General features: G+C 49.2%; 1 protein-coding gene across 4 annotated transcripts in view; it reads left to right on the top strand.

Annotated features, from left to right (window-relative positions):
- Nucleotides 1–853: 853 nt before the first annotated feature.
- The window catches only part of ASAP1 (ArfGAP with SH3 domain, ankyrin repeat and PH domain 1), a 189913-nt gene continuing 166436 nt past the window's right edge, over nt 854–24330 (top strand). For all 4 annotated transcript variants that reach the window (XM_015561615.1, XM_015561623.1, XM_015561619.1 and 1 more), the window contains exons 1-3: nt 854–954; nt 1312–1317; nt 16879–16885. In XM_015561615.1, the coding sequence (XP_015417101.1) occupies nt 899–954; nt 1312–1317; nt 16879–16885 (69 nt within the window). In that variant the 5' untranslated portion in view covers nt 854–898. The remainder of the gene's footprint in view (nt 955–1311; nt 1318–16878; nt 16886–24330) is intronic.

Here is a 24330-nt window from a genome sequence, read left to right on the forward strand (position 1 = left end):
GCTTCCGTGTGGGGGACCAGCTTTCCGAAGAAGAAATCAGTTAGGCAGCTGGAGCGGCCCCGGTGAGGATGAGGGAGGGATGGTGGTTTGCTCCAGGGCTGTGCCAGTGGAGACTGAGAGAGGGAGATGGGCTGAGAGATCCTTCGGGGAATTAGGGAGACAGGGCGTGGGGATGGATTGGATACAGGGGTGACGGAGATGGCGGGTCAGGAGTGTCCCTGTGTCTGGCCCCAGATGGAAGAGCCGGGGATCTGAGGTGGGGCTCAATGGAGGAGGACCCCGCAGGTCCCTTCGCTCATCTTGTTCCCACAGCCCCGCCTCGACTTCCCATCCATCCTGCGAATCGGAAGCGGTCCCCTTATGCAACACCTTTCATCCCAGACTTCCCGCACTCTGCAGGCTCAGCAGTTAATTAAGCTTGGATATGCATGCATTAATTAAAATCCTCTCTCGGGTTCGGAGGGGCTGAAATGTGGATCTTCATCTCTATCTCCCTCCTTGCTGGGGCTGGTTCCCTTTGCTGGGGACACCTCTGCTCTCCTATGGGCACACAGCTGTCTGTCTGTCTGTGGCACCTGTCAGCACCCTTTCATTTCTTGTTTAGGAGCCTGGGTCTAGGGAAGTTAATGACTTGTAAATTGCTCTGCACTGTAGAGCTAGAAATAGAACACAAGATGATGATTCCCGAGCCCTCGCGCGCACTGAGCGATGGCGGTGTCAGCCCGAGCGTGGCTTGCTGCAACGCGGCCGCCTGGCTGTGTCCCTGCACATGCCTGGGCAGCCCCCCACGCGGGGAGAACACTCCCGAGACGCTGCTCTGCCCAGGCCCCTGGATGACTCTTGTCCCTTTCTCCCTGCCCCCTGCAGGTCGTCTTCTGGTGCGTGTGACACCTGAGACATGAGATCGTCAGCCTGCAGGCTCTCCAGTTTTTCGAGAGACACACTATGGAATCGGTGAGTGGTCTCAGCCCCCCTGCCGGAGGGCCCGGCCTGGGGAGTGAGGAGGGATTCTTTGGGGGGCGGGGGGGCGTTGAAGTGCACAGTGTGACCCAACTCAAGCCTTGGATGTGAGTATCACGGTGAACAGATTGCTGGGGGGTACTTGTCTAACTGTCGACTTACCCAAGTGCCTCGGGTCACCTGACCTGTCTCCTTTATGCAGAAGGAAAGGTGGGAGGCGGTGGCACCAGAATGAAGTCAGAAGTAGGAGCAGCCAGGACCCCGCCAACAATAATGGGCACTCTTCTAGCCGAGTGGCTTTTCAGAAATATTCCCTCCTCAGTCCACCCAGCGCGCCCACCAGGCCTGAGTGATGCCGTTCATTTTCACAGATGAAGTACGTGCCGAGCTGGATCTGAAGTCAGTTTGTCCTGACTCCAGATCTCCAGCCTTTCCCTCGATGCCAGGCTGCCTCTTGGTAGAAGTATGAATTGCCCCATTTTGCAGCTGGGAATACTGAGTGTAGGGACACATGATGGAGTCTAAGGACTCTGACCTCAGTGGGTGGAGGTCTGGGTTAGAAGACGAAAAAAATTACACTGGACAGGAAGATCCATGAAAACTAGGCAGAGGAAGTGCATGGAGCCTGAAAGGGTCTTAAAGTCACCAGGGCACCCCACACAGGGTTGAAGTGCTGTGGCTGGTCTTCCCCGGGAGTCAGTTGTGGGTAGAAAGAGTATGGGTGCTGGAGGGGGCTCTGCCACCAACATTCCATCTGAACTCAGGTAAGTCGCTAACCTTCTCTGCACCTTCTGTTTTCTTATCTATGAAAGGCGGTGATTTTTATTTTTCACGTTTTGTGTGCATAAAAAAAGGTATACAGCATAGCATCTTCTATAAAGTAGGAACATAAAGTATTGTAATTATTCAAGTTTTAGGAGAAAAGCAATTTTTAAGGATAATTAGCCCAGCAGAAGTGCCCAGAATGGATGGGAGAGGTGAGTGGCCGGAGGGAGGGAGACCATCCTGAGAGGCTGTGACAGGGGACTGTTACCACCTTCCAGGATGAATGAACTGCTTATCTTCAGAGATTGGCGTCTACAGGGTTACCTGGAGTCATATCGTATTTGGTTTTGTTTTTTAAATCAAGAGTCCAACACAAAGGTGACATTGATCTCGCAGGTGTCTCTTTTGGGGACGTGAATTATAATTGCAATAACTCAGCGCATGACTCAGGATGAGGTTTTGCTCTGAATGGTGTAAAATCTAAAAGAACATCGACTTAAAGAAGATACAGGTCTATTTCTCTCTTACCTAAACATGCAGACACAGGTGGTGCAGGGCGTCCAGCGCTGTCTGCGAGACCCCGGCTTTCCTGGCGCAGGTGGGCAGTAGTGCCTTGCACAGGGAGTACGGGAGGCAGGTGGGGGGAGGGGGGGGTTCCGGAGGTTCCGGGTGCCAGTTACATGGGGTAGAAGTTAATTCCTTGAATGGGATACTTATGACATAGACAATTTTATGTACAGTAAGTCCTCACGTACCATCATCTTTGAGTTCTGCAACTTTAAGCAAAACAACATATAACAAAACCAATTTCATCATAAGCTCATTAATGCAAATAAGGGTCAAGTACCGGCAGCATCTCATTGATGTCCTAACAAAATGACGTTAACCGAGGACCTACTATATATATATGTATTTGTATTATATGTCAATATAATATATATACATATACATATACATATATTATATAATACGAATACAGCAAACCCACACTCCCTTAACTATGACAAAAAGCCCAACACCTTTATCTCAGATGTTTCTTTCTTTGTTGGCTCATCCCTATAATATAGGTCAAGCAATTGCTTATTACTTATGTGTGAGGAGCTGAGCTAGGGTGCTTGGCACACATGATGCCAGCAGCAGACAGGGCCCGTCCTCAGGGGACTTTCTGTCTAGAGGAAAAGGACAGATGTCAATCATACAGATTGACAGCCACTGGCCGAGGCTCCGTGTGGGACGCCCTGGGGCACCTAGATCCAGCCAGGCGAGTAACTTCGATTTGCATCTCCCCCTACTCCGTGATGGGAGAGGAGGTGCAGCGCCAGTGGGTGAGACTGTAGGCGCAGATGGCTCCTTCCCTCTGGTCTCCGGTAACCGGCCCAGGGAAGGGGTCAGCTTCTCCTGCCCTTGTTGGTCACTGTGACAGACCCCGACCTCCACCTGGCGTCCCGGGAGCACCAGTGCTGGAGCTCGGAGCTCCGAGCTGAGAAGGGGAACCCACAGGAGCAGACAGAGACTTGCTCCACCATCAAGGCCAAGTCCAGGGGCCTCTTGCGTTGTTAGGCTATTAAAATAAGTGCATGCATGAATGAATGAATGGTTGACGGAATGAATGAATGAAGGAATAAAATCACAGCCACAACCATGCAGTTGTCATCCCTGGGGAAGCTCAAGGTGCTTCCGTTATTCACCCAAAATGCTACCAGGCCCAGGAGAGGCGGGGGATGAGCCGCAAACGGAAACGGGATTGAATTCCGAGCCAGCAGGAGAATTCAGTTGGCCTTATTTTTAGGGATTTTCTCTGCAGGTAGAAACGAACTGACCTGAACTTTAGACGCGCCCACACCAAGCCCAGGAGCTACCGCTGTGACTGCCCCCGCCCCCCGCCCCTCCACTGCCTTTGCCTTTCCCAAGGTCAAGGCGGACGCCCTGTCATTAGTGTGCCGCCAGCTGTCAGCCAAATTGAGTTTCCCTGAGCACAGCTGATGTCCCTCTTTGGCCGCAGGACAGGGGTCAGGGAGTGAGCACCGCACATGGACGGGAAATGTGTCCCTTGCGCTGACCTCTGAACTCCGAGCTGCGTTTCTGACATTGTTGGGAGGGCTGGGTGGGAAGCCTGTGACTTCTGGATGCACTAGTAGAAGGAAAAGAAACGTGTTTTAGAAAAAAACACTAATATTCCAGTTCTACCGAGAACGCACATTCACTGTAATTGAGGCTGTTTGAAATCCAGCCGTAATTCCAGGGCGTCGGCTGTTCCTCAGTCTGATGCGGAGAGGAAGAGACTTCTGCCCGGACAGATTGGGAAAGTGTGGTGGTTCGGGTTTGTTTCCTGCCGGCCTTCCTCCCTCCCTTAGCCTTCAACGCGTATGGAGCAGCGCCCATGTGCCACACCCTGGACGCCAGGAAAACAGATGAGTGGGGCTCATTACAAAGCCTTCCTGAGCTGCTCTCCTTTCATTTCATTTTATTTTTTATTGTTTAAAATGTATTTTTATTGATTTCAGAGAGGAAGGGAGAGGGAGAGAGAGAGAGAGGAACACTGATGATGAGAGAGAATCATGGATCAGTTGCCTCCTGCACACCCTCCACTGGGGATCGAGCTCACAACCTGGGCATGTGCCCTGATGAGGACTCGAACCGTGACCTCCTGGTTCATAGGCCAAAGCTCAACCACTGAGCCACGCCGGCTGGGCTGTCCTTTCATTTTAAAATGTTTGTTCTACAAATGTGTATTGAGCATCTAATTCGCTCCAGTCTCTGAGTAGAGACCAAAGACAGTCCCTGCTCCTGCCGAGTTTATACGTTATTAATTGTTTTTCTCGCTCACTCAGCAAACACTTTCTGGGCACCTGCAGTGAGCCAGGGATGGGGCCAGCTGCTGGGATGCCGAGATGAGCAGAGCGTAGCCTCTGTTTCAATGGGGCTGAAGGATGAGACAATATTGTGCTTGTCTCTTAGGGCCCCAGGAACTAAGTAGTGCGGACTCAGTGGCTTAATCGAAATGTATTGTCTCGTAATTCCGGAGGCTGGGAGTCAGGTTCTGCTGTTTTCCCATCGAAGAGATGAGCTCACGGGGGTTGGAGAGCTGTAGGAGGCCCGTGGCTGGTAACTGGCAGGAGTGGGATTCAGTTGCAGGGAGTCTGGTCCTGGAGCCTAGAATTCCCACTGTCCTTACCCATTACGATAATGTCCCTAGGGCCTAGGCCAGTAATGGCGAACCTATGACACGCATGTCAGAGGTGACACTCAAACTCATTTTTTTGGTTGATTTTTCTTTGTTAAATGGCATTAAATATATAAAAGAAATATCAAAAGTATAAATCTTTGTTTTACTATGGTTGCAAATATCAAAAAATTTCTATATGTCACACGGCACCAGAGTTAAGTTAGGGTTTTTAAAAATGCTGACACGCCGAGCTCAAAAGGTTTGACATCACTGGCCTAGGCCCTAAGGAAAGCCTTTAAGATAAGCCCCCCCCCAACCCCCCCACCAATCTCAAAGCTTTGGGATTATTCTACAATCCACTCGGCTTCCAGGAGGCATTTGACACAGCTGACGATTTCTCCCTCTGGCAGCCCACCCGGATTTCTCCTTGGGACTCTGCCCTCTGTCTCGGTCTCAGAGTAGGGTGCCCCTCCCCCCAGACAACTCCAGATGTTGTTGAAGACCCTCTGTAGGCTGACTCCTTCCAGATCCGACCTCCAGCTACACCTGCCCTCTGAGTTCCAGACTCAGTGCCCCACATGCCTGATTATACTCCATCTGGAAGTCCAGCAGGCGGCTCCAGCTTATACACCCACCGTGGGTGTTTCTCCCAACATCTCCTTCATGAGACGCTAGGCCTCTGCTGGAAGCCACCCGTGTCCCAGCACCGCTGCCGCCTCACTTCCAAAGAAGCCCAGATTCCTCACTGCGGCCTGTGAGGGCCAGCGTGACCCAGCCCTGCTCCCTTGTCTGCCTGCCTCTTCCTGGCCTCGGGACTCTGCCTCGTGTAGCTTTCTCCCTGCACCTCCTGTCCCCCTACCCCCTGCTCCCCACAGGAGCGACACCCTTCTTATGTAGTCCCAGCCTCAGTTTCCTCAGGGACCTTCCCTCCCCACCCCATCGCCTCCGTGGGCCGCTTCCTAGCCCTCGTGACAGTCTGGAATCATTTGTGTGTTCACTTGGGCTTGTCTATGCCCTGCCCCCGCTCCCCCCCACCTCCCCACCGCCAACCACAAGCTCCCAACAGACAGTGGTGGTGACTGCTTGTCCACTAACGTTACCCTGGAGCCTGGCCCAGAGCCTGGCATGTAGTGGATGTTCAGTAACTACATGTGATTGTTAAAATCAAATCAGTGGCCCCTGCTAAATCGATTATGAACATAAAAGGCCAATTCCAGGCCTGTTACTTGTACAAGAACCCTTTCTCAAGCAAGGCGGGACTGAGGCGGGCCTGCAGGTGACTGAGAATTGGGTGGAAATGAATAAACAAAAACAAACTCATTGTACAGACCACCAGATGGTGGGTACTGGAGGGGAAGGGAGACGGAGAGAGGGCAGATGTATGGCGATGGCGGGAAGTTAGCCTTTGGGTGGTGAGCACACTAGAGCGTATACAGATATCAGAGTACAGGGCTGTACACCTGCAGCTTAGGCAGTGTTGCCACCCAGTGTTACCTCAGTTTACAGGAGGACGGAAGAAAGAAAAGATTGGGTGGGAACTGGGCTTTTTTATACTCACTGGTCTCTGTTTTCACATTTCTCCAAAACATTAGCACTTACAAAGGTAATCTTAGGGGAAACAGCAGCCTGGGGTATCCGATCCATGCGAGAGTTGATTTGATTTGGGTTTAAAGTGGAAACTATGATCTAATGCATTTTACAGAATAAAGAACCATTTTCTTTGTAAAAAAGAGAGAGAGAGAGAGAGAGAAAGTGAGAGAGAGAGAGAGAGAGAGAGAGAGAGAGAGATGTGGGACACTCCATGGGGGTTACCGTTGTGCCCAAAGCTCCTGAAAGGGGTTCCAGGCAGATGTTTGGGGTTTGATCTCAAAAGCTACTTCGCAGATTTCCTGAGAATCGATACCTCCCCCCGCCCCCCTCCACCACCACAACGCCACCGCCTCCCCAGCGAGGGTGTGCCTGGCAGAGCCAAGCAGAGGGGGCTTTGGCTGCAGATGGGTTTCAGGGAGTCGCTGCAGACGGGCCATTAGCAGGACTGGCTGCGTGCGCTCCGCCAGGCTCCTCGCCGCACCACCTCCCATCCACAACATCAGTGACTGTGAGTGTCTCAGGCCGCAGACCATGGCCGAGGTGTCTGCTCTGGCCGCTCCTCCACGGTGGGTCAGGGTGGTCAGACGTTCCCAAACTGGGAATTTTGTGACAGAAGATTGGAAACGGAGTTTTCACCAGGAGATTGCAAGTGGTCGTCGTGTGTCCACCGTGGGCAAGGCTCTGTGGCTGGCATGGTGGCCCAGGCTGCTGTTTGAATTCCCTTGTGTCCCCACCCCCTCCTCAGCACCAGATAGGAGGTGGGTTCTCTGTGTAGCAGGAAAGGGGAGGTGATCATTATAACCCAGAATGAATGCTTGTCTGCTGACCGGGTCCTAAATTACACAGCGAAGCCGACAGCTTTGATGTTGCACCTGAAAAGCTGTAATCGGCCCGTCCTTCGTGCGGGTCTGTCCCGTGCGTGGAGGAGACAGTGGGTTCTGTCTGTATTTTAATCAGAGAAGCCCTTACCTGCTGGCAACTTGATGTCAGTCCATTTGGTCTCAGAGTGTGCCCTCTGGTTTGAGTCTCCGATGGATCGCTTTTGGATTGCCTTTATCTAATTTGGTGTTCAAGGCCTCACGGGACCTGGAGGGGCATGATGGGAAGTTGACTTACCCTGTTGTCAGCACATGCAATCTTAGAAGATTCTAGTTCCCTCCCCAGGGGCTCAGCTGAGAGTCTAGACAAGTGTGGCCTGTGCACAAAGGGCCGTCTTTACTGGGAGCCGTAAGAGGGGGGTGGCCTGTTGGAGGGGAGCCAGGAGCCCCGGGTGCTCCTGTGGTACCCAGGCTGATGGGGGATTGGGCAGATCCTTCCGCATCCCTAGGGTACTGTTCCGTGTCAGTTGGGCGTCTTTCAGTGGCAAGCAGTGGCCCGAAAGGAAAGTCCAAGGTTAGAGCTGACTTCAGACACTCCTGGATCCAGGGTCGCCACTGGGGTCATCTGGACTCGGTCCCTTTGTTAGTTACAGTCCTTTGTATGTCAGCACCTCCTCGCTGTGGGACTTTGGGCACGCCACCAACCCCATGAGCTTCGCTTTCCTCCCGCAGCGAGGACTGAATGAGCCGGTTCATGAAAGCACCTAGCACAGTGCGGGTGCAGCCAGTTGTGTGGGGAGAGGTGGACAGTTGCCTCAGCTTTCATTCCAAGTCCTGGGAAGCCATCACTGTAATCCCTTGTCTGCTGGAGTCAGGGCTCCTCGCTGCTGCCCAAACATTGTGCCATATGGTAGCCACCAGCCACAAGTGGCCATTGAAGACTGATAGCTGGCTGGTCCGAATGGAGATGCCCTGTGAGTATAACGCAGACCAGTCTTTAAGACTTGAAACAAAAGGATATCAACTGTGATAGTCATAATTCATGTTGAAGTGGTAATATTTTGGATATATAGGGTTAAATGATACTTATTATTAAAAAGAATCCCACACGTTCCTTTTAACTTTTTAAATGCAGTGCCTGAAATCTTACAGCTATTTCCGGCCCATGTACCTGGGATCATTCCCTTGAATCCTTGTCTCAGGCTCGGCTTCTGGGGGCCCCGCCTGAGATGCATAGATGCCTCATAGGAGGAGAAACGGGGGCCAGCTGTGCAGCACGTCCCTGGGACACGTGTGGGCGAGTGGAGGGACGGGCTTCCTGCCCAGACGTCTCCAGCCTTTGGACCTGTGAGCCAGAGGCCAAGGAGCAAGACCTCTGTGCCCAGCGAGGGGCAGTGTCTGGCTGGTCTGCGTGCTTGCAGCCGCCACGCCCAGAGCCACCGTGAGTCAGCAGCTGAGTCAGTGAGGACAGCGCGCCGCCCAGATGAGCTCTGCCCGGTGCGATTCTGCCGGTGGCTCCTGGGAGTGTCTGGCCGCTGCAGGGAGGAGGGAGGGAGTGTCCAGCATGTGCATGGCATCGAGTGTTTATGGGTGTGATGTCCTTTTTTCTCTAACACCACCTCTGACCCCAGGCAACTTTCCAACTCTCCGGACACCAGCGGGGTGTCCGGCAATCAATTCAGTTCTTACACTAAGTACCCGGAGTTAGCACAGACCCACAGGTTAGGGGCCCAGCTCCACTGGAGTGCTCCCTCCTCACACACCAGTCACGAGTCTCAGGGGTGCTTCTGATTGACAGGCTGTAAATTCAGAGGCTTCCACAGCCCCTCACGTTCAATATTTGGTCAGAATGACTCACTGGACTCAGGAAAGCTCTTGGCTCACTGTTACCAGTTTATTATAAAGAATACAACTCAGGAATGGCCAGTAAGGGCGGGTGTTGGGTGAGGGGTGCACAGTTCTGTGTCTTCTCCAGTCCCTGCCTTCCATCCAGCACATGGATGTGGTCACCGACCAGAAGCTCCCCACCCCTGTAGTTGAGGGACTTTGTGCAGGTTTCATTACACAGTCACCATTGATTAAACCATAAGCCATCGGTGGTTGAACTCCAGTCTCTCTCCCTTCTGGGGGTGAGGGGAGGTGTCTCTTTGGTCACCATCCTGAAGTTTTTCTTCAGCCCCTTACCTGGGAGTAGTCTCATTAGCATACAAAAGACCCTCTTGCCTTCTGCAGATTCCAGTGGTGTTAGGAGCTCTGTGCCAGAAACCAGGGACAAAGACCAAATACATTTTTTATTATTCCACAGTGGGGCATAATATTAATGCGATCAGATGAGGAACATGTGGGGAGACCTGTGACTGGTGGGTTGCCTGGATCGTGGCATGTTATATGTTGGCATGTGTGAGGGAGGGAGAGAGGGAGGGAGATGCTCAGTCTCGCTGTATACAACTGCTGGTGTGCGTCTGTTCTTCATTAAGCATGCAAAGCACCTACTGTGTACTCACGTTGTGCCAGGTCAGGACCAACATTGCAGCCAGATTGAACCTTCTCAGCATCAACCCTAGCAGCTCAATTTGCTTTTAAGGCACTGTCCAGTCCTTGGCATGACATCCAAGGCCTTCCCTGGCAGCCCTGCCTTTCTCTCCATCCTTGGCTCTGATCCCTGCCAGCACGCGTCCTTCTCTCATTGCACTGAGCTATTTGCAGGGCCCCACATCTGATGCACCTGCCAGACCTCCACCCACTTGTACTTGCTGTTCCCACTGCCTGGAACACCCTTTGCCAGCCATCCAACTCGCTCACTCTTCCCGGAGGCAGCTCACCATCACCTCCCCCAGGCAGTCCTTCAAGGTCTTCTCTGCCATTGCCCTATCGCTTCGCCATGTCCCCTGTACTTATTTCTCCTAGAACTTCAGTCATTTCAACAGACACATGTTGGTCGCTCAGTGTGTCGAAAGTACTGCACATTAACTCTAAGAATCCTCTGCTATCTGTCAGCATTGACGAAGTGCCAGAGGCCCAGCTAACCAGTATGCGTATTTTCTGACCTAACCCTCATGCCGCCCTATGAATAGGCACCAGTGTTAACCCACTTTTCAGGGTGGACGCTGAGGATGGAAGAGGCTCACAGATAGTAAGTGATGGGCCAGGATGCACCACACCAGCACTCAGACCCCAGGGCTCTCATACTTTGCGGGGAAACAGCACTCTTACTGCATTATCCCGAATTCTCTGCTTTCTCTGCCTCCCAGGTCAGTCTGGGTCCCAGCATTAAGCCGACAGCACATTCAAAATCGGATATTTTGAGCAGAGTTTAATAAAGGGCTCGTCCGAGATGTGGGTGAAGGGCAGGGAGGCATATGGGGTGGTGGGGTGCTTCCGGCTTCTCCGAAGAAGGTCTGAAGGGGGGAGGGAGGGGATGCCTCTGGTAACGGGAGGCAGAGAGGCTGTGTAGGGTCCTCAGACAGCAGCTGAGCAGCAGGAGTCGAGGGGGAGGCACCCCTCCCTGCACGTTCTTATTCCTCCAGCTGCCAAACGCAATCCGGAGCCGGAGGACCCAGGAGCCCTGTGATGTGTTGGGAGCAGATCAGGCGCCTGGGGTCTGGAGCAGAACAGGGAAGGTAGTCAGTGGACGTGGCGGGCCACCTGCACAGTCTCTGAGTGTCTGTGGGCTCCTGAGGGCCCAGCTCAGCCTTGCTCTGCAGCCAGGTGCTGGGGTGTGGCCCAGGAATCAGCAATGGTGACTGAGCTTCAGTAAGTGTGTGCTTGCCTACCATGTGTGCACTTGGGATTCTGAGTGTGTGTATATCTGTTCATGTTATTTCTGAGTGTGTATGTATGTGTGTGTATCTGTTCATGCTATTTCTGAGTGTGTGTGGGGGGGAGGGGCATGTTATTTCTGAGGGTGTGTGTGTGTGTATCCATGTTATTTCTGTGTGTGTGTGTGTGTGTGTGTGTGCGCGCGCACTATTAAGAAAGGAAAGAGTAAAAATTCCACCCAAGGTCTGGAGGAAGGACTATAATCCATTATAATCTGAATTCTGTCTTTTCACTCACTTACACATACACAAATGCTGCCTGTAATACAGAAGGACAGTAGAATTTTTCACCCTCATGAAGACTGTTTGGGGTATGAGCTCTAGCCATCCACAGTGTATACAAAATCAGATACATTAGGCAATGGAATCAAACAGTGAAAAATATTTTCTTCCTCCAAATGTTTTGTCCTTACTTTTGTCATTGTGGCTTGAATTCTTAACCCTAAATGGAAAGATGGATAATGAAAGAAAACCCATTCTTGACCCCATAATACAGTACCAGCCTACTGTCAAGTTATAACTAATTCATCGACAAATAAGTATCACATCTATCTTATGTAAGTAAATAAACAACAAAACTCTGATTCTATTTCAGCTGTGGAAAGGCCACTGCATTTGTCTTTCTAGCAGGGAAAACAATTCTGGAACTTTAAGGTTGCCCTTGAAGGATGGGGCAGAACATGGATGTTAAGCACAGCATTCTTTGAGCTTTATCATCCTACTTCTGGTTTGGAGTCTGCCCTGTCTCTTCTCTCTTAATCAAATTGTTCAAAGGTTGTATGTAAGTAAAGTTGCTTCTTCAGAAACCCAGGCACGGAGCCTGTTGGCTCCTCTGTGGCTGTATTTCTGAATCAATTCCTGAGATGACATTTAAGTGCCCCTAATATGTATTTGTCTGTACTTGGTAAATTGAGACCCATCTTTTCAGTGATTCTGTAACTTCACAAAATAAGCCTCAGTGACTGTCCTTGGAATAATTCAGTAGACTACCTAAGCCTCTGAATATAGAATCTAAAACAGGGGTCCTCAAACTTTTTAAACAGGGGGCCAGTTCACTGTCCCTCAGACCGTTGGAGGGCCGGACTATAGTTTTAAAAAAAAACTATGAACAAATTCCTATGCACACTGCACATATCTTATTTTGAAGTAAAAAAACAAAACGGGAACAAATACAATATTTGTATTTGCATGGGGCCCGCAGGCCGTAGTTTGAGGACCCCTGATCTAAAACATAGAGAATAAGTTGGGGAAAAGGACTGATAGAATTCTCGTAATTTGACCACTTCTGAACTTTTTTGTTGTTGTTCATTCTTAGTTGGTTCAGCATGTTCATAAGCCCAGTAGAAGTTAGAATTAGATTTCAGCTGCATATCAACAAAAGTCCAAATAACATCAGCAATTAGGGTTTTTTCTTCTTTTTCGCAGACTAATGAAGTCTGGAGATAGTCCAAAGTCAGGTGGTGCCTCCATGGGTTATCAGGCACCCAAGCTGTTTCTGTTTCTGGTTTTGCCATCCTCATCATAATACCTATTGCTCCAAAGTGGCTGCTGGAGCGTCAGCCATCACATCCACGTTACCCGCAGCAGACTGGAAGAGGAGGGGAAGGATAGCAAGGGTCTTTCTCTTCATGAATTAGCTCTTTTTAAGACACTTTCCCAAAAGTCCTGCATCGCACTTCGGCTTGCATCTATGTCCCCAGCTGGACTTAGGCGCACAGCCACACCAGCTGCAGTGGAGGCTGAGGATGAGTCTTGTAGCTGAGCGCATTCCTAAAAAAATTCCTGCCCCATCAGAGGAGGCTCCGTTACTGAAGATAGGGTGCGTGGACAGAGGGGTCATGGCTAGGATCCCTGCCGCGTGCGGCAAGGTACTATTCATGCAGACTGCAGTGTGGTAGGGAGGGCTTGCCCTCTGAAGTCCCGCAGACTTGTGGGTGGGTCTTACGCGGCTCCTCCAAACATAGCTTCAGGGCCACTCCTCTGGGCCTCCATGTCCTTTCCATGGAACAGGGGGGGAATAATCGCCACTTTGTAGAGTTGTGAGGTTTAAACAAAATCATGTCTGTAAATGTCTTTATACACAGCCGGTACTAAGTGGTAGCCATTAGAGTTGTTATTAATGGATACCTTGGGCCTTAAACCTGTATTACCATAGTGATTATTGTTTAAATTGAGGTATAGTTTACATAACATAAAATTTACCCTCTTGAAGTGTTCAGTTCAGTGGCTTGTAGTATATTCACCAAGCTGTGTAACCATCACCACACTCTAATTCCAAAACATTGTCAGCACTCCCCAAAGAAACCCCTACCCACTGACAGCCATTCCTCCCCCCCTCCCCCCCGCCCGCGGCTTTGCCCTCTGGACATTTCCTATAAAATTTCCTATCAATGGAAACACATAGTGTGTGACCTTTGTATCTTTCACTTAGCATAACGTGTTTTAAGATTTCATCCTTAGCCTGTGCCAGCACTTTATCCCCTTTTCTGTGGCCAAATGATATCCCATTGTATGGATGGATCGTGTTTTGCGTATTCATTCATCTGTTGATGGACATTTGGGTTGTTTCCAGGAATTGACTATTAGGAATAACGCTCATTCTAAGCATCCACGTACAGGTGTTTGTGTATACCTCGGTGGGGTCCTGCTGGGTCAATGGTAACGCTACGTTTCACCTTTGGAGGAAACGCCAGCTTGTTTTGGAAGCTGCTGCACCATCTCACATTCCCACCCGCAATGCGTGAGGGTTCCAGTTCCTCTCCGTTCTCTCCAACACTTGTTTTCTGTGTTTTTAATTACCGCCAGCCTGCTGGGTGTGAAGTGATGTTTCATTGTGCTTTTGATTTGCATTTCTCTAATGACTAATGATCCTGAGCATCTTTTCCAGTGCTTATCCATTTGCATATCTGCTTTGGGAAAATGTCTATTCAAGTGCTTTGCCCATTTTGAAAATTAGTTATTTGCCTTTTTATTGTTGAAGTGTAAGAGTTCTATATTTTAGAAACTAGACCCTTATCACATATGTGATTTGCAAATATTGTCTCCCATTCTGTTATGTGTATTATCTGACTGTTTAGAGCAGTCGTCTGGGGTGGATATAATGATTCCCATCTGACAGGTGAGGCAGTGACTAGTTTATCCAAGGTAATATATCTAATAACTGTGAAGATGCTACTGGAACCTAGAAAAAAGATTAGCCAGGGCTCTCTTAGTTTTATTGCTAGAAACACATCTCAGACCAGCGTATGCTAATATAGAAGTATGGTTGCTCACATCCCTGGGGGATCCACGGCTGGACCAGATCAGGGTGGGATAGTTCTGTAAATCTAGTGGTTCAAGGGATGTTACCAAGACTCTCCCTTCCTCTCTCCATCGCTTGCCATCCTTTAGTTGGCATCACTCTTACTAAGTAAGCTCTCTCCTGTATGGCAACTATGGTCACCAGTAGCTGAAGGCTAGCTGAGTCCTCCGAGCTGGACGTTCTAGAAAAAGGGGCATTGCTCTTTACCCTGGCATTCATCTCAGACATCCATAGAGCTCCCTGATTGGCCTTGCTTGAGTTAAATGCCTAGTGGAAGACCCATCGATGCTGCTGTCAGGAGTCTGAGATGCTCTGATTGGACAGCCTGGGTCCAGCCCTCTGGTTGGGAATGTGGAGATATATGATTGACAGTCTCTAGAGAATCACATCTAGTCAAGGAGGGAGGGTATAGTTCCTAAAAGAAGGGGATGTGTAGGGCAGACAGAAAATAGAATGGATGTCCTACAAGTTAAGTCTGAACTGCTAAGTTCAAGATACTGAAATGAGTTGGGGGTAGGAGAAAAGTCAGTTTGTTCACAAAAGAGAAATGCAAGATATTGAAAACAATCAACACTGAGTTCTCTGCTGTCCATTTAAACATAGTAGTTTTATAAATTAGTTTGTATAATACGGCCAGAGCAAAAAGACTAAGTTTTCAACGACGAAAACAAAATTAAAAACCTGGAACAGCCTGGCTGGTGTGGCTCAATGGTTGAGCATTAACCCATACCCAGAGGTCACGGTTCGATTCCTGGTCAGGACACATGCCTGGGTTGCGGGCTCAGTTCCAAGTAGGGAGCATGCAGGATTCTCTCTCATCATTGATGTTTCTGTCTCTCTCTCCCTCTCTCTTCCTCTCCGTAACCAATAAAAATACATTAAAAAACAAACGGGGAACAGAAGCTGAATGTGCCTGTCAAAAGGTTTGCTAGCAATTGTAGAGGCAGTGTTTTTTAATTGGAACCCCTAATGTGATTCAGAATGTTCACATCTGAGAAAGACGTTAACCAAATAGCGTATGCTAAGAGAACTCTACAGAGGGTGGGCAATTTTCCTTTTTTAAATGGACCATGCCCCACATTTGACAGAATTACAGGAAAATTCTGTTCTAATACAGCTCATTGTTATGTAGGGTGAAGTACATTTGCAAGTGAAAGTGTGTTTTTGAAAGGCAACAAGTGGACACCGGGCCAGATCATATAACCTAGGGGGCCCCTCTTACGGGCACAGAACTGATGACCTCCAAGACTGTTCTTGGCCTGCAAGCAACTCTGGAGGCCACGCTGGGCGCCACGTGGTGTTTGGGGTTGGTTAACCCGTTGAGTGCCGGGGAGCACGATGGCGCTCCTCCTGTCTTTCGCCAAAAGTGTCGGGAGTGCTATCGGCAATTGTTTTTTCTACTAGTATTTTATAATACAATCAGCAAACAATATGTGTCAAAGATGAAAACAAATGTAGTAAAGGTTTCCTTAAGTTTTTGAATATGTAACTTCATTTACTTGCGATTCATAATTTTTTTCCTAAACTGCTGTAAAATCAGCAAAAATGCCTTGGCAATTTTAGCATAGTTCCTAGGACATTGGTTGGCACTCAGAGGGTTAACACTGGTGCAAAAAAAAAAAAAATTCATAGATGCTAGTGGCCTAGGACAGACCTCCCAGACCTTTTGTCCCAGGCTCTGGATTTAACTGCAAGGAATGGGAAGCCGAAGTAGGTGAGATGGTTCGGCTGAGGAAAAGCAGCTGAGCTCGCTGGCGTCCCATGTTCCAACTCAGTGCTGACGTCACAGGTCGCTGCACTCATGCGATGTTTCTTATAGGCCAGTGTTTCAGGTGATCAGCAGTTCCGAAAAGTGCTCACACAAATAGGCCTGACTGGGCTTTGGGCGGATAAAAGAGATCTCCGTACATGGAATGGCCCATTCTTTGGACTTGACACTCACAGGTCACATATTTGAAATGCACATTTATTTTCTGTTTGAGTTCTCTGAGCCCTTCATCAATTCTGCTAACAACTTGTATGTCTGCTTGCATGTGAGGGCAGGGCTATGTCCTGTGTATCTTTTTGGCTCCCGAAGAGTCTAGCACAGGATGTGTATAGAATACAAATAATGATATTAGGAACTAATCTTTCTTGATCATTTGCTATATACCAGACACTGTGCTAAGCGTCTTGCATGGATTATCTCATTTATATCTTACAACAACCTTATTAGAGAGAGAGAGAGAAATCTTCTCATTATCCTCCTTTTAAAGGTTAGGAAACTGACATTAAGTAACTTGCCTAAAATTAGCAATCCCTGTTAAGTAGCAGAGCTGGGATTTGAACCCGGGCAATCTGAATCCAGACCGCATACTCTTAACCACTGGAAAGGTTATAGGCTGCTTAGTAACTATGGGATGGAACTGAACTGATGGGTTCCAATCTAATTCCTCTGCACCCACTGGAGAATGTCGTCAGGGACCAGGAGACCATGATCTCCCACCTGAGAATGCCCCGTGGGGAAGACCTTGCTTGTCCGGACAGGAAAGTGGACTCACCCAAGGAGGCATCTCACCTGTGCTCTGCAGGTGCTGTAGAGCTGCTGGGGGTGGAGGTAGGATAGCATGTTTACAAAATAGCATGACCGACCGGCACTGTTAAGGCCACAAAATATCTCTCTCCTTACTAGTATTTCTCCTGACTTCTTATCTTTTACAAAGGGGCTCTTAAGGAAGGGCAAGGGGTGGGATGGAGGACTTAGGAGACCCTTTCACTGGCATTAATTGCCCTCAAGCTCCTCAGCTTCATTGGCCTTGGAGAGCAAGAAAGAAGAGAACAAGACGAGAGAATGAAAAAGGAGGTGGGAGCACTACTCCGGTCTCACTGTACTCGAAGTCTTCTTGCTGAAGGTCAGGGCCATCAGTGAGGTGAACCTGTGCCAAGTTTTATATGGGTACAGTGTTTAAATAGCAGGCAAATGTCTATAAGCATTCCTTGATACTGTGATGCAAAGACTACAGGTGATCCGCTCTTCAATGGAAGTTTCAGATGTTTCTCTGAAGACAAGGTCTTTAATCCCTTCCTTGGAATGTAGCTGGGAAAGGTGACAGCGTGGGGAAAGCTTTGGGAACCAGGATACCTGGGATCTGGCCCTGGTTCCCCACACATCTGCTGGGGAACGCTGTGCAAGTCATTCAGCCACTTGAGAATCAGTTTCCTCATCTGGAAGATGGAAGGACTGGAATCCACATTTTCCTGCAATGCCTTTGAGGCCCTGGTAGTTTATGATGATGTTAGATGACGGAAGAGACTCGAAGAACCAGGATTCCTCTTTCCAGTTCTCCTCTCCTGAGTCTTCTCACATGCCTCTCTCTATAAGTGTTAGTTTGTTCATTTGTTCATCCATCCATTCATTCACTCTTCCTTTTGTCTATTCATTAATTATCTCTTAAGCACCTGGGACTTCGGGCTGTAGTAGTGGATGGATAGCCCCCTGGTCTCAAGGAGCTCACAGTCTAATTGGAGAAATAGAAATATTTGGGAAATGGTACGAGGGAGAAAAGGGTTATAAAAGGAGGCATGTTTTCAGTCTTGAGAGCACAGAAGTGGGCATGGCTAAGTGTGATAACTAAACTGAAACCAAAACAGATTCATCACGAAGGAAGGGAAGGGGAGGGGAGGGAAGGGACCTATATGTTCTATAAGTTTTTGCTCATTTTTTCAGATTAATGTTTCCCAGAAATGGAGTGAGATGTAAAAGCCCTCGCGCTTACAGATGGCAGGCTTTTAGGAAGCCCATGTCACACATACTTTTTCTTCCCTGGAGGCGGTTTTACTTACGCTAGAAATCATGTAGCTCATGGAAAGGAGTTGGTTCCACATCCCACTTATTGGGGGTTCCCAGGAGACCTGCAATAGGCAGTACCTTCTATGAGAAAGGAAGAGCCTGCAGGGGTGGGATTCAGACTGGCTGTGAAGAGCCATTCCCCACTTATAAGCTGTTGACCTTGAGTGGGTTGTACATGTCTTTGAGTTCTCTCAAGGGCAAGCATAGTGCCCCCTAGGCTACTGGGGAGATTTCAAGAGATGATGTTTGTCACGGCCAAGCCTGGGCTCCAGGAACCTCCTGTCCCTCCTTCCGTTCCTGGGGGATGGAGGTGATGCAGAGACGGATAGGATTTGTTCGCCAGTGCCCTGGAGGATTGACACTGGGAATTCTGTAGTGCAGGAAACTTACAAGGAAGATCTGAGCCAAGCTCTGCCACAAACAGAGCTATTTGTCCATGTGTACACACGTCTGAAGTCCTTCTGAGCTGTGCCAACATCCTCCACTTACAGAGAGAGAGGCCGTATGGCAAACATCCGTGCGAAGATGAATCCCAACTAGAGGAGTGGGGCCAGGGGAGCGCGGTCCAGACCAGAGGAGCTTGCACTGGAGTTGGGCTGGTAATGAGTTCCCCAGGAGGAAAGAGCATAACACGCAGGCTCTGACAGAAACCTAACCACTGTCATGTTTGAGCATCTGTGGTGGCTGATCACAGGGCTGTGAACTCCCACTGGTCAGCCCCGCTCTACCATCTTCCGAGGTGACCTCTAAGCTCCAGGTTTCCCTCACAAATGAAATGGGAACAATATGGGTACCTGTTTCACTTTATTAGTTTGTTTTTAAATATATTTTTATTGATTTCAGAGAGGGAGAAGGAGAGAGAGAGAAAAAAAAACATCAATGATGAGGGAGAATCATTGATTGGCTGCCTCCTGCACGCCCCACACTGGGGATCGAGTGGAGCATGTGCCCTAGTGGGCTCCTAGGTCGACGCTCAACCCTTGAGCTACGCTGATGGGCCGGTACCGGTTCTGTAGTGTCCTGGGAGATGGTGCCTGCCATGACTCAGAATAGTGCAAGGGCATATACTGCCCACAGCGATGGGTAGTTGATATTCTTTTACGGGACAGGACAGACATACGTTCCTGAGTTCATTCAGTTGATATTTACACTAGGAGCCGAGTCTTCTGGGTTTCCCAGCTCCCTGCCTGCCTCTCCCTCCTGACTCCACCAGCAGGAACAGTCAAGGCGCAGGGAGGTAAAAGGGAGTGGTTTTTGCCTCTCCACACAGACGGCGTTCTCCTTATTTTCTGAGAACACTCTACACAGCCCCTCTCCCGCTGCATTGAGTGCACGTGGGGCTAGACTTTGTATTATTAGTTTATGTGAAACTGCACGAGTGCACTTGGGCGGCACTCACAAGTCTGACCTTAAAACACGTGGTGTCAGATTCATCCTGCCCTCCTCCCGCCCCTGCAGCGCTTTCCTTCCCTCTGTGACTTCACTGAGATGACAGAAAACGAATTCCTACGTTACCAGGTGAAATAAGGAAATGAGAATCCTTCCTTTGGTTGTCTGGGTTGGGAAAAATATCTAACAGAGAAGCACAACACGCAGTGTAATCAAGAGACTGATTTTGCTGGCGGTGGGAAAGGCCTGGATTTAGTCCGCCGGGCTCGGGGACATTACCTCGCTGGGAGACTTCATTGTGTCTCCGTTTCCATTATTGTAATGCTCCCATGTCGGGACTGTTACGTGAATGAATTCAGACCCTGCTTGCATAACAATGCGTGCAGTGCCTGGCGGGGGACTGGAGCTCAGAAAGTAGGATCCTAGACCGTAGTAGCCTCAGGTTTCTCTCTGGTAAATTTGGGATAATGATTCTTACCTTATGAAGTTGCCCCGAAGTTTAAAGCAGGGCATGTGTGTCCAGAATCTGTACTTAGCAAAAGTGTCTGTCTGTAGCAGAACATCAGAATTTTTATCTCCAGATAAGGTTTCCAGTATCCCAGAATATCTGAAAGGTATTGTCCACTTATGTCTCAGACCCTCCTAATGTGCCTAGGCTCACTGAATTCTCAGACATAGGGACCATTCATTGCCCCCATTTTGCAGATGTGAAAACTGAGCCTCAGAGACATGAGTTACCTTGAAAGGTCTAGTAGCCGAGAGAAGTGAATTGCTTTTGGCGAGGCCTAAGAGAGAAAACGTGGCAGAGATGGGACCCCAAGTCTTTCTCCTGCCAGAGTCAGCCTGTAACTGATGCTCCTGCGAACTAAATGCCCTGTTCTATCCTCCAGAAGTTGCCTCGCTCAGAATAGCCTTCTGAAAACGAGGCTCTTTATATTATGACTTCAGCCCACTTCTGCTCTCAGTGGGTTAGCCTATTTCTCTAGATATTGTTTATTTACTTCCCAAGTCCCAAACCGTCTACTAATGGATCCGTTTCACAAAGGATATATACAAGAATCAGCCAGGTCTCGGAAAACGATTCCCTAATCCGAGATCCCAAACACTGGGAATTGCTGTGCAGCCTCCCCCTCCCTCTCCTTTCCTCCTCCAGGTGACTAATTTAGAGACGTTTCTGAGTCCTGGAATGCCAAGCGATGTATTTATAGTCCAACTTCACAAAGAAAGGGAGTTCGGAGGGAACTAACCCTGGTTGATTATTCACTGTGCGTCAACTGTCTTAGCCACATCTTTTCATTTTATTTCATGTAACAACCTCCAGCATAGTTTTGTTACTACCCTAATGTTGCAGATGAGAAAACAGGGCTAAATAAGTGACGGAGGAGAGATGCCAACCAAGGTAACACAAAGCATGTTCTCAGCCTGCACTCCCCATTGCCCTGTCCCATGAAGACATGGGGACCCTCCGATGAGGGCTGTAATTCCATCCCATCAGCCGGGGACGCTGCCGAGCACTGTTGATCAGGGCACCAATAACTCCTCTGGGTTTCTTGCACCCCGAGAGCAGCCTAAGCTCCCACCCCCTCTCTTCACTCCTGGTACATTGTCAGTCATCTTGTAAATGCACCTCCTTGGTCATTGGTTTGGCAGATGGGTGAGAGGGACGTCTGCAACTAGAACTATAACTTAGCCAATTCCCCGATGACAGTGGCATCAATAGTGCAACCACTGTCCCTGAGAATAAGCCACCGCTGTTCTCACGGCCTCTTTTCAATGAGATGAAAACCATTCTGCAAGGACCACTGTCTTACCCCGTCCACGGCGTTCAAAGAACTGGCATGAAGAGTCCAAGGTGCTGAATACTCTTGAATGGGGATTATGAAGATGATGAGGAGATGACACCTGCTTAATACAAAGCCGGGCACACACAAGTATTTTTGTGTGTGTGTGCGTGTGTGCATGTGTGTTTCCTGGCTCTGGAAAGGATGATGTCTGTTCTGAGCAGCTGCACACACCAAAACCCAGCATTTTAAGTTCTGTCCACATCCGACTGTTTGCTTCAGATACCCAGGCATGGTGTTCAGGGCACCTGAGAAGAGGAGAGGTGCCGATGGTTTGCACTGGGGCATGGCTTCAAATCTAAAGAGGATTATGGCCCATGAACCCCAGATACGGTGTGAACCTCTGAAATCGAATTGCAGACCAGGCGGAGGAGGTATAGCCTTACCGGGGCACAGTATCACATTGCTCACACGGTCCTTTCTTGGCTGGAGGAGATGGGGAGGAGGAGCAGATACATAACATAATCTTCAAATGAAAGTGAAACACCAGTTGATGGCAGCAAGTTTGGGCTCTGTGGTGAATTAGGTCAAGAAAGAAATCCCTGGCTGTTTACCATGGCAGGTAGCTTAGCTTGTAAGCACCTTTATTTCCTGTGTCTGCAGAGCCAAGGGTATGCACAGACTCAGCTCCAGCTGGGAGGGATCTGTGTCGTCATTTTGACACATCCCCTTTGTTGTACAAGTGATGGCACCAGGCCCAAGGTGACAACATCTGTTATGAGAGGAGGCTCTGCAATCCAGGGCTCCTGGAGTTGAGGCAGTTATTCACTTACTCTAGGCATTAATAACAGCTCATAGTTACTGAGCCATCGTATGGCTTTTAGGGATGGGAGGAGCTACCAGCCCAGCAGAGGTGACCGGCTTTAGATGACAAGTTGGAATAGAGGGAAGAATAGAAGAAATGCAAAGTCAAAGTCTGAATTGATTTCCAGCCTAGAGGAAGGCCCTCTTGGAGTGGATGGAAGTCTAAGTGTCAGCTGTTACGCTCGCACCTGCTCCATGGCGCAGCATGGGGTAGCTGAGACTCACAGGACTTAATTAGCCCAAGCTCGTAGGGGCCATGCTTGCTCCCCGTCACAGAACCTTCAGCTGCAGGAGACAAAACACCTCAAACTCTCATAATGGCTTTCCTGTGCACAAAGCACTTTCTCATCCATCATCATTCAACAGCCTCTGGGGTTGGCGCCCTTATCTTCCCGTGAGGCCACTGAAGGCCAAGATCCCTTAGCCAACGGGATATCAATGGGATTCAGCCCATCAATTCCTTTTCTGCTCAAGGTGTCGCTGTATCACAGAGGCCTCGTCTGAACATTCCGCACACCTCCATCACTTTCTTATTTTATATGTGATCCACTTTATCTGGCATTTTTAGGCTGTCTGTTGCCCTACTAAGGTAAGCTCACCGAGTGTGGGCCTTGTCACCACTGAATCTCCAGGGCCCTCAGGATGTATTTGTTAACAATAAGTGAATTATGCATTTTCACTTGACAGCCTTTGGGCTATGATCTGCCCCAGGCCCAATGCAAAAAGCAAGGCCCCTTGCCTTGGGGGGCACTCCACTATAGTTGGGGTTAAAGACCAGAGGACACACTTAATGGATCAAGATAGCAGCAACTCAGTCCTGGGGGTGACCACAGGGCCAGCCTTCTGCCCTCAGGGGGCGCATTAGGATGATTTGGGTGAAGAGGTGTTTTTTAGGTTTTTGTTTGAGAAAGAGAAATATTGACCTGCTGCTCCCCATTTATGCATTCATTTGTTGCCTCTCTCTCTTTTTTTGGCCCTATTTATTTATTTATTTATTTTTAATTTATCTTTATTGTTGAAAGTATTACAGATGTCCCTCCCCCCCCATTGACCTTCTCCACTACCCCCTCACCCTAGATCCCCACCCCCCACCCCCTGCTGCTTCCTCCCTAGGCCTTCACTGCACTATGCATGTAAGTTCCTTGGTTAATCTCTTTCTGCAACCCCTCCCTCTAAAATTCATCAGTCTTCAATGTCTCTGGATCTATTTTGTTCCTCATTTTATTTTGTTCATTAGATTCCACATATAAGTGAGATCATGTGATACTTGTCTTTCTCTGACTGGCTACTTCCCTTAGCATAATTCTCTGGTGTGTGCCCTCGCCCCAGATTTAACCTCAACCTGGGTTTATGGGGATGACTCCGCTAACCAACTGCTCTCCCCTCCCAGGGCTGAGGCGAGTTTTGAGATGGCTATAGAAAGCTCCCACTGGCTCCAATGACAGGAGCCAATCTTGTGTTGCTTCCCCAAAGCCTAGGTGGGGTTTTTTTTTCTTTTGAACCAATTTCACTGGCAATCAATGGTGAGAAATTAAATGGATTCATTGGACTAAGTAGATTGAGCTAGTGAAAAAAATAGCCATCTGCCGGGGCCGAGGAATGAGCAATCTGTTGGTACTTTTTCCGCAGAAATTTGGCATCTGCTGAGCGGTGTACACCATTTGCACCTCGGGAAATGCGTTTTACATCCCATGACCCTGGTCTTTCCTCCGGGTTAAAAAAAAAAAAAAGCGGGGGGAGGGGGCAACGAAATATTAGAAAATAGTAAAAAAAATCAAAACCCTTTCATTTGTTTTCAGCTGGTATTTTAGCGACTTAAGCCAACTGCACAAACTAGCCTTGCAGTGGCGGCGAGAGCCCCGCGAAGGGAATGCGGACGGGAGCCCGGCCAGCGGGCAGCTGCAAGCCAAAAAAAATGGCTCCGCTCAGCCGAGGCCGCCCCGCGGCCCCCGCGGCAGGAGGCGACTCTCCCCCTCGCTTCCGGCACCCACGCGGGACTAAAACAGAACGCGCACAACTTTTTTGGGTGCCGCTCCTCGCCCATCGCTG

This window comes from Myotis davidii, unplaced genomic scaffold (assembly GCF_000327345.1).
Source record: "Myotis davidii unplaced genomic scaffold, ASM32734v1 scaffold30, whole genome shotgun sequence".
Lineage (NCBI taxonomy): Eukaryota > Metazoa > Chordata > Mammalia > Chiroptera > Vespertilionidae > Myotis > Myotis davidii.